The sequence below is a fragment of the Gasterosteus aculeatus genome, chromosome 4 (assembly GCF_964276395.1).
Source record: "Gasterosteus aculeatus chromosome 4, fGasAcu3.hap1.1, whole genome shotgun sequence".
NCBI classification, from domain to species: Eukaryota; Metazoa; Chordata; class Actinopteri; order Perciformes; family Gasterosteidae; genus Gasterosteus; species Gasterosteus aculeatus.
This window is the reverse complement of record NC_135691.1, coordinates 12,285,399-12,296,423: the sequence shown is the minus strand read 5'-3', so window position 1 is coordinate 12,296,423 and position 11,025 is coordinate 12,285,399. Positions and strand designations below refer to the sequence as shown.

The 11,025-nt window shown below is 43.0% G+C and overlaps 1 protein-coding gene across 1 annotated transcript in view; it reads right to left on the bottom strand.

The window, feature by feature from the left end:
* Positions 1-11,025, bottom strand: part of nexmifb (neurite extension and migration factor b) — a 47,548-nt gene that overhangs the window by 7,879 nt on the left and 28,644 nt on the right. The window contains exon 2 of the mRNA XM_040172788.2: positions 4,515-4,645. Coding sequence (XP_040028722.1) covers positions 4,515-4,596 — 82 coding nt within the window. The 5' untranslated portion in view covers positions 4,597-4,645. The remainder of the gene's footprint in view (positions 1-4,514; positions 4,646-11,025) is intronic.

The following is an 11,025-nucleotide window of genomic DNA, read 5'->3' as shown; positions in this document are numbered from 1 at the left end:
TAGGAATTAACTACTGTTGGCGGTAATGACTGAATTGAAAGTATATATTTTTTTATTTTCTACAGGTCAATTTTGACAGTATCTTAAACAGTAGAAGACATTCATCTGATCAGAAACTACCAAAACCCACGGAAGCAGGCTTGTAGCAGCAGGCGGATACTTTTGTTTGCTCTCCATAATTAGACGACAGCAGTGGAGGCAGGTACGTACACATGGGACACGACAGGCCCATATGTTGGAGACTGTATAACCGATATCATCTACACCTGCTTTCCTCTACAATCTCAAGCTGCTCCCTCACACATACTCCTTAAAATCATGCCAAAAAATCTTAAATTGAAAAACAAATTAATGCGTTCACAGAGGTTAACTAGCAACGTCCCCCATTTTAGAATAGATGCGCCTCATTATTGACGTAGTGATAAATGCTTGAGGGAAAGATTGCTTGACAAACAGGGTTCAACGTGGCTTTAATAGCAGTGAGTTCATCTCTGAATATGGATATAATTCAAGAGTGATTTAACAAGGTAACAACATTTCTTTTGCCTGCAGACACACTGGAGCACCAAGAACGCCTACAAAAAGTATACAACTGTTGGCATATAACTGTCATCTATAATGAAGGAAACCTCAATATGCATCTTCTCCTCTTTCAGAGTCAACAAACTGTTCTAGCAGCAACTTGTGAGAGGCTGCAGGAGAAACACGGCAATGCCTTTGCTATCGGTTTCCTTTAATCCATAAGCAAAAATGACCTCAAAGAATAAACATATTACTGACACATGTTCTCTGTTGACAACAGATATCTTTTCTTCCTTTAACAACCACTCACTTTCATCTATTACATGTTGAACCACATTCCATTGTATGAAACTTGTTGTAAGGACACAAAGATAGCAATGATATTTTTGTCATGGTGTCATTTGGATTTATTGGAATTATAAGTAAACAACGCCAGTGCTCCAAACCTACCAAGTAATTCTCCAGCTTATAGATAGATAATGATTTCTTTATATTTGTCTTATCTCTATAATGAGTCCTACAAAGCAGCAAAGCAGCAGAGAGTGGGAAATTACAAAAAAAAAGGGGAGAAATTAACTTTCCTTATCCTCTGCCCGCTCAAATGGAACCTCGGCTGCCACCTGATATTGCAAAAAGATTGTTCACAGTTGCTGCGAAACATTAAACTCGCATTTAAAAATGTGTTTCCTCAGGGTTTATAATGGATTAACAATCTATCTTATCCAATGTGTGCGTGCATGTGATTGTGTGATGTCTGTGTGAGCGATGTATGTGCATGGATGTGTGATGTGTATGTGTGTATGCATCTATGCATATCTGCGTGTGTGTGTGTGTGTGTGTGTGTGTGTGTGTGTGTGTGTGTGTGTGTGTGTGTGTGTGTGTGTGTGAGAGAGGGAGAGTGATAGAGTGTGAGTATTGGCCCGGGGGTATAGTGTTATCGAGAGGCCATCTGTCTCCAGCTGGACCATTAGCTCTTCAGCTGTTCAGAATGTGCCACAGATCAGTCAGTCCGACAGGTGCACAAGGTACACACACAAACAGAGTGACAGGGTCTTACAACGATAATGTAAAGAACAAATTAAGTTTGACACTAGAGGTCAAAGGGGGATAGACACCCGCACATTCACTGATACGTTAAACCGAAACGTTACTACTCTGTCTGAGCTGGCAAATGTAAACAAGATAAACATCCAAAGCTCTCACTGCTGCCAGAATTCAATATCTAGCATTGCAGAGAGAGCAGCTCATGCACTAATAAAAACAAGCATCATACCCTCAGAGATAATCCCAACACAGTTGCACTGTTGTAATTGTGTTATCAGTAGAAGTACTCCTTGCATAGGAACTGAGGCCGGACGTGACACAGCTCAGGCAAGCTGGCATGGACATTCACCACTAAGCATATGGAAGGAACCCGGCGGCTGGCAGGAGGTGATGCTCTTCTGATCCCCAGCGCTGTCGAGCCCAGCCGTGCTAGACAGCCTGACCGCCGCCAAAAAACTAGACCAGACCAGACCGGAGCCGTTAGCACTCACAGTCACCAATATCTTCCTAGCCATGGTAGTCAGGGCTTCATTCACCTGAGGTACAGCCAGTGCCAGGGCGAGCCCGTGCCGCCGGACATGATAGAGAAGAAAAGTTGCCTCGGTCAGTGCCTCATTTATTAGTGCGTCAGATGCCAACACAGGAACAAACAACCAGGTTCGTTCTCTCTTCCCTTTTAAAATCCACCTTTAGTCACTTTATAAACGAGACCAAAACTAAATAAAATCAGCCCCTGATATTAACAAGAATCCAACTCAAACATCAAAATTAAGAGTACCATGCGAATAAAAAAAGCTGACATGGCCTTTCCTTCCTTTTAATGGCTTTTTGAAATCATTCCAAGCTCCCATCCCCCCTTTTCATCCCTCTTCCATCTCCCCGTCTCCTTATCCCTGCTATGTGGATGCTTTTACGTCGGTAAAATGCAGAGCTAGCCTTTCTGCAGCTCAGCCACCCGGGGCGTTCACTCATCCGAGCTGGTAGGCCAGCCACCTATGTCTCCATCTTCACTATGTGACATTTTGTGAATGGTGGGGGGAAATCAATCCGGCAAGTACAGGATGTTCATAATAAGTGGTGAGTAACTGCAGCATGATTCATGGCCGTCCTCCTCAGAGAGCTGCCCTATTCCTGCTCAACAGAGCCGCTTACCCTCTTTTTTCTTTTTCTAGCCACATTCTCCATCCTCTTTTTCCCGCTGAACAGACAAGTGCTGGGAATAATTTGTGTGATTCTCACAGTGGAGACCGACCGGTCAGTTACGATTGAGCCAGACCCGAGCTGAAACACTGTGATAAACCTCATCTAAGGATCCGGCCTGTTTGGTAGAGGTAAACCTCAGGAAGGTGTGGAGAGTGAAGAATGCACACTGCATCCGCTTACATTAAAAACACAGAAGGAGCTGCACCGCTGATCAACCTGAATTACGTTTTAGACCAGCGGTGCCCAATACGTTGCACGCGATCGACCGGTCGATCTCAAAGGCAGTACCAGTCGATCGCGTGCCATCGATACAAAAATGACGTCACGCATGCGCGGTCTACCGAAACTAATGCTAATGCTAATTAGCGATTCTTGCTTACTAACGGACGCATTTAATTTAATTCCAAAGCCACCCAGGCTGACACCAGTAAGCGGGATGCTTGTGACAGATGAGAAGCTCGTTGTTTTCTCCATATCGACGCGTTATGCGCTGTTGGAGCGCGTCACGGCCACTATTTACCGGTCGCCCCCCCCCCCCCCCCCTGATTAGTTGAAAAGTAACTCACGAGCCGGAAAAGTGTGGGCACCCCTGTCATAGACGTTCTAGATCTTTCCTCAGGGAAATATCAATACCAATGGTTTATAATATTGAGAGAAGCAGGTATGCCCTAAATATAAACTGTTTTGTTTGTCGAATATCTGCGAATGAGTGTGAAAGAAATTAATAGTTGCACCCTATTTCTTTCCTATTTCTTCTCTTTATGAGAAAGGGTAGATCTCGTTTTTCTGAATTGGGGAAGCATCAGGAAAGAGGATTATCGATAGCTTGGAAAACTTCATTTACGTTTCATCTTTCTCTTCCACTTTTCGTTTAAAAAAAGATAGGATGGCCCCCCACACTCCCCTTCTTGCCAAAGAGCTTAAAACTAAGTGTCAAAATGTAATTTAAAGAAATCTCACTGGTTTGTGGTGATACTAATTGTCTTTTCGAAGTTTTTAAACTATTGCGATAGAAACTGTTCTCATTAAGCTTTCATTTTGTCACACCTGTATGTCAAGTTGCGTTTTTGTCCTGTCTCCAGTTGTTTTTTGACTTCCTGTTTTATTTTGGAAACTAACTCCCTCTCGTTTCAGGTCCCTTGCCCTTCCTCATGTGTCACCAGTCTGATTGTCTCCCCTGATTCCTGATTGTGTCCACCTGTTCCCACAACTCCCTCATGGGTACTTATAGTCTGCGTCGCCCCTTGTCCTGTGCCAGTGTGTCTTGTTGTTTTGCCCTGCACACCAGCCCTCACGTCACGAGTCAAGTCAAGTCCGATAACGTTTGTCACGTCCTTTTGATCCCTGTTACATTTCCTCGTTTAAGAGAGATTTTGAGTTTTTGCCTTTTGAATTTTGATCTCAACCTTTTTCCTCATTAAGAGAGATTTAGAGTTTTTTCCTTTTGAACTTTGATCGCGACCTTTGTTTCCTCGTTAAGAGAGATTTTCAGTTTTTTCTTGTCATTAATAAAAAGCAATATCAGCTGAACCCTCTGCGTCCGAGTCCTCCTCCTTCCTGCTTGACACATTTATTCTAACAAATGCTTGAAATTCTTCCTTTAGGTCGACAAGCAAGCATCTCTTAAGGTTTCAAGCAAACCATCAAACAGTACAAAGGGCAATTTGACATTCTTATACACATTTTCAAATTTATAAGAAGTTAATTACGTTAACAAGTAACAAATGGAAGAAAAAAGTTTTCACCTGTGTTCTCGACTACATCTGCACTTCCTGGTCCTGAAGTCTTCACGATCAGGGTGAGACTGGTGTCTGTTAACACATCCATCAATACGGCTCAATGCTTCACCTCCTACGCAACATTTTGACTGTCCCACCTGTTGAAAGAGGGAGCCAGAGACAAACAGAGAAGACAGAAAGGGAAGTGAGTGCAAACGGGATCGTTAGAGGGTGACTGCAACACTGTCTAATGCAGAGTAACATTAACAGGATTGCATTAAATGTCATTTCAACAAAGGAAGTCAAACATGAACATGCGGTTGTTGAAGAATTCAAACATGATTGAGACATCAAAGTGTCCCTTGGGGCACTCGTTTCTTCTCTGTCCCACAGATTCCTATCACATTAATTCAAACTTTACCAACCAAGAAAGTACACAAGTCACAGATGAGATCACTATGGCAACTGTATGCCACACTATCCTATTTTAAGCTTCATTTAACTTTTATAGCAGAGTCGTTAACCCATGCGAACCTTACATAAGCAGCTCTGAGCATATTTGTTTATTGTAATTAGCTCACTCCCTCCCTTCTGTGTGCCTCGACATTGCGAAACAACCCCGCCTCAGAGAAGACAGATTCAAAGATGCGACACTGGCAATACTTTTTTACTGAAGTGAAGGTGGGCGGGAAGGGGGGGGGGGGTATTGAGCGCATTGAGCTGCAGTGCACCGGGTACGACGTGAAATAAAATCATACGTTAAGGTGGAGAGAAAAGAATGGTGAAGTTTTGTCAGCCTCTCAAACGTTGGGTGGAAGAAAAATGATATTAACCTTGTAGGATTCCTGAAAGAATAATGATCATACAAGAAACTCTGAGCTAGTATACAATGAGCATTTGATGTTGTGGGATCCTGCCAGTTTATATTGTTTTCTTTTTTCAGCTGCTTCTCTGGACGAGCGGTGCTGCAGGATGACAAATGAGCCAGGGGATGGGATCTAATAACATGATCTCCTTGTGGTGTGAAAACGGTGGCTGGGAGATTAAGAAAGACGGCAGACAATAAGACAAAGGTGGTGTGCGCCTGACTACAAACAAGTGCCATCTTCTTTCATCCTATTGCTTCTAAATGTCATTAGCTGTTCACTGACCTGAGAGGAGCTACGTGAAGGGAACCACTGCTTCAGCTTACAGTTGCATAGATACACACTGGCTCAGTGGGTGATTACCTCATGAGCCATCACAATTGCTTATGTGTGCAGCAGGTACAAGAACCCTGTAGGTAGACCCAGCCAGGACCCATGCTTCCCTTCGTAGTCGAGGCTTAAGTGCGCATGGCATTTACAGAGACGAGAGATGTTTTGGGGGTTATCTTGCATCAACTCGCCAAACTGAGAAATTGAAATTCTACATCTTGCAACAGATACATCCACCTTCAACAAAGCATGAATTGGAATTGGATATCCCTACTCAACTGGCTGACCCAGATGAGCTAAGCCTGGATTTATCAACGCAACAATCCACAGGCTCAGAAATGGGCTGCAGCCACCGAGCAGTGCGTCTACAGAGTGAGAGCGACACAACACAGCTGGGATGCTGGTAACGCTACAGAGATCCTGCCAGAACTCAGCGCCTACAGCTGCCTGTGGATGTGTAGCGGTGCCTCTGCGTGTGTGTGTGTGTGTGTGTTTGTGTGTGCTTATGCCCAACTGCATGTGTGTTAAACCAACCCCCAAGGCTGACCATCCACAACATCAGCGTCCATTGGAGGAGGCTGCACATGCAATCGCGTGAAGGGGGAGAGAGTGAGACGGGGGGGGAGAAAAGAACATTTTACAACACTCCCAACCCCCCCCCTGCTAACCAGCCCCAATGCCGCAACTGTTTATTCTCCACATTGTCCATGATTCTCCTGTACCCCACGCTCATATCGGGTCTTGACAGTTGTGGAGACAGAGGTGGCTTTGTCTCCACAACTGTCAAGACCTGATATGAGGCCATTTCAATAATGAAGATGGACTAACTGCAATAGAGAACGCTCATAAATTGGAGCTACAGCCAACAAGCATGTCCAATTTGCCAAGCGGTTAAGCCTGATGTCAGGGTGCAGCTTTAAGAGAGAGTGCCGCGCCCGCCGTCAACAGGTTTGTGCGGACCTGATTCATCCATCCACATCATTAATACTTCGCAGAGGGCACCATCATTTAACTCTGCAGCTGGAAACCGCTCTTTAAACACCACACATTAGGCCACGTAATCACTGAGCACTCATTCCTGGAGCACAGAGCAGGTGTAGGAAAATGGCTCTCACTTCTGACCCCGCCTTTGTCCGCTGCATGTGCGCCGGGGTTCTTTGCACCATGACAAACAGAAATAGAGACAAAGAGCAGAGAGTGGGAAAAGTCAGACGTAATGATTAGATTTGCTTCATCCTTTTAAGCTCCACTCCACCTCCTCCACACACCATGTGTTAATGTGCAAGCTGGATAACAAGATAAGAACATGTTTACTTGCTCTATATGGGACTTATCAGTACCACAATCTAATTCCTGCAAGCCTCTTCGCAGGTCCCCGTTTCACTACATCTCTCCTCGTTTCGATTGCGTTTCTCTCCAGTGGAGCTGCAACAAGAGGCATGGCTGGAGTGGGATTGTGTATAATTGTCAAACAGATGAAGCAAAGTCCCACAGCAGCAGCAGCATTCGTGCTACAAAGGGCCCATTGTGTCAACAGAGGGAAAGAGTTAGGGGTCAAGGAACAGATCCCCAGCAGAGAAGCTCTCAGAGAGGGCACAGCGCCACAGGGAACACTGATCCAAACAGACAGCGGTGAAATGGCGACTCCTCTTTTCAGCACAGGTGTACAGTTTCAGAGCAGGCTGCCTCGGCTGGTTGACCTCAAACGCCACTACCCAGTGAGCGTGCAACAAAATGTGGTATATAGTACGGAGAAACACAAACACAATACAGGCACGGCTAAACAGAAATCCGAAAACCATCAGTCAGTTCCACAACGAGAGTCTCAGCACCTTTATGCGGAAAGCGAGGCTTCACCGGCCTAGGTTTGCACTATGAATTAATCAAAATTAAGAAACAACGCGCTCAACTCCTGATTAGATCTTGGCGCCTGTGGCGTTGGATCTTAAATGTAGCTAATAAAAAAGGAAAGACTGGGATAGCGCTCCAATTTGACTTTCTAATACTGCCAGATGGACGTTTCAGGCAAAACGCCCTTCTTCTGGGTTTTCTCCTGGCAATGAATTAAACACACAAGCGGGGTTAATTATAGGTGACTGCGAGCAGCACAACAAATACATTCCAACAGGGAACCACAACCTTTCCTGGCACTTATTCCCATGATGTACTCAAATCCAACATGAATAAAAATAACTATTTTCACTTTTTTTAAAAACAAGAAAATGAAATCTCCTTTTTCACCCTGTTAGGGATGAAATTGAACCTGTCCTATTATTGTCACGAGGACAAACTTTCTCGACCACTCAGAAACTGTTTATCTTCAGTGCTCTGCTCCATGACGCAGAGGAAGCAGAAGCTCTTCAGCTCTCTTCCCTTTTTTTTCTCTGCCTCACATGCATTAGCGTTGCTGTCGAAGGTCAACAGGCCTCCTCACAGCCGATATGTCAGACCTCTCCTGCTCCGATGGGGAACGGGCACACAGAGCCAACCTCAAAGACCAAACGCCGCCAATGGCCGACAGATCAAACACTTTGCATCTCTCTCACATTTGTTAAACGCTTCACTTGAAATTAACGCTCAAGCCGCAGCCGACTGGACGCCAACACGCTAACATGTTCCGTGCCTGCGAAGACAAGTGAGTTGTGAGTGTTTATTCCAGTACCGATACTGAAATAAATGTATATCACACCGCGGCACACGTTGGAATTACATGAAGTAATCAGACAGACCTGTGTCAATTTCATGTCCATTACTTTCTGCATCATTTTTTCTATAAGTAAGTTTATTAGTGGCGTTTCTGCTGTTAGAGTGAACCAAAGTAAAGTTGCGAGCCATGAAAATGACAATAACATATGATTCATGGACCCATAAGCCCTGAGAGCAGTTTAACGATTCTCAGTTGGTTAATCGCTGTAAGTGACACTTTTCACAATAAATTCTAATAAAATTTTAATTTAAACATATCGATAATAGCTGCTTTGAATAAGAAAAGATACATTTTTTAATCCCAATTTTCTCATGACTCACAATCAATGCTTACGAGCACATTTCCAATTTGTATTTTGTAAAATTATTATTCTACTGAAAGAATAATATTTTTGCTTTAGTCATTTTGACACATGAAAATCTTCTGCATCAGCTGTTTGTATCTGTATTTAATCTAACGTCCTCACCTAAAATCCCTGACATGGCCGGCATGGTGATGGCAGAGATGTGGTTTCCGCTTGAGGTAATCATCGTCAACCACAGGCTGCTGGAGAGCCCAGGAAGCATCTGATAAGTAGAGATTGAGTGTGAATCAGGATTATAGAGCTGGATCTTTATCAGCACAGCAAAACCTGCAGAGCCACATCTGGACAAGTGTCTGTTCGCCCGAACGCCTCAGTCTGCTTCACAATAAAGGTACGGGCCTCATATGTCAGAATCCAGCTTTGGAGACTGTTCAATTGGTCAATTAGTATTTTCTTCTTAATGAGATAAAGCTTCTGTTCAGATTCATTATATAATAATTTGACAGGGCGTAATCCAAGCTAAGTACGTGGTTTAATTAATAGATGAGTGAATTTGAACTATCTCATCTGCATTTAGCTAACTTGTAGCTTACACTTTAATGGAAAATGCTTCACCTAATTTAAGGGTGCAAGTCTGCAGTTGCTGTCAATAACTTGGGAATAATAAATTAATTGTGAATAATTTGCAATGCAAATACTGTTCCTAAATACAACTTGTGTTGTAATTTCAGCCGTGTGAATCTTTTCTTTAGTTTTTCAGACTCGTTTAAAAGTTTTGAAGACTTTTGTTCCCTAACTGTCTGTCAAGACACTTTCCAACACAACACAGCAGTGATTAGGCCTCTTGCCCACAGATACAATTAAAATTCAGTATTTACAAACCGTTCAGTATCTGGGGAGAAATCTCTCAATGCTTTTAGCTTTACGGTTTCTGTCCGTTGTCTAGATGTAAAAAGTGGTACCAGCATACGATCTGATAGCTCACCAACAAAACTCTTCCAGATTGCCTAAACACAATTTTATTGTTTCACTTACAAAAAACAAGATCTAAATCAACCCACGACTGAAAACCCCAAACCATCTCTATGACAACTGAGCAGCACCATCCACAGAGGAAGGCCGCAATATGTGGAAACTTATTGCGGCTTGTAGTTGGACATGAGTTGAGATGTTAAGCTGCTAATTCCAAGTTCAACAATGAACCTTCAGCCTGAAGGAGTCTAGTCAGTGTGGCAGGAAGAGCTCCATACCGAAGCCCCGATGGGACGCTTCAATCCAGATGGAAACACCCGTTTCCACTGTGTGGAAGAGAACGTGTAAACCAGATCAGGCTTGACTTAAACATTGACTTCCCGACGTTGCAGAGAAAAATATAACCAATAAATAGTCAGTGATCTTGTACACAGCTTATCCTTAGAGGGTCCCGGGGGGACCAGAGTCAATCTCAGCTAACAACAGGCTGTCGCAGACGACATACCATAGAGACATACAACCGTTCACTCTCCCATTGAATCACCAATTAAACGGGAACGCAGGAAAACTCCACCCAGAGAGGTGCTGGCCAGGTTTGAACCCATAGATGGATACAAATGTGTACTGAATTCTTATGGAATTCAATACTGGTACCAGATTCCAGCTCCCCCATTTTCTCTAACATGAGCCCGAATTTCCAGTCAGTGTCGGAACAGAACTCCAGTTTTAAGTGATAGCAATAGTTTGGGGGGGGGGGGGGGGGGGGGCAGCAGAAATGGTCTGTGGTGGGAAACTTTTACTTTTATATATATATATATATATATATATATATATATATATATATATATATATATATATATATATATATATATATATATATATATATTCATTATTAGTTTCGAGCTGTTCAGTGGATTGGATGCATATCTGAGTAAGAGCCAGGAAAAATACGGTAACATTCACACCAGGTTGCTAAATTCTATTCTATTGCAATATATTGCAATTTAATTTGGCTTCAACTATTGCATTAGACTCTGTTATATTTTTCAAGTTTATTCCAGACTGGTTTGTGTATTGTATCAGCAATTGTAATTAAATGGAGGGAATCCATTACAGCTTTAACACATTTACACTGTGTGCTTTAACAAGAAAATTCATTTCATATGATTGAAGTTGTTTTTAAAACAGTACATCTGTATATTTAATCAATGCACAGTGAAATAGTGCTTTGTGTAATGTGTTCCACCTAGGCGTTTGCACGTGGCTCATATGTTATTGGGTAATGGGTATTTATAAGAATGGAAAAATATGCGCAGCTGAACGAGATGGCAGATAAATGTATAGAGATATTTGTTATTC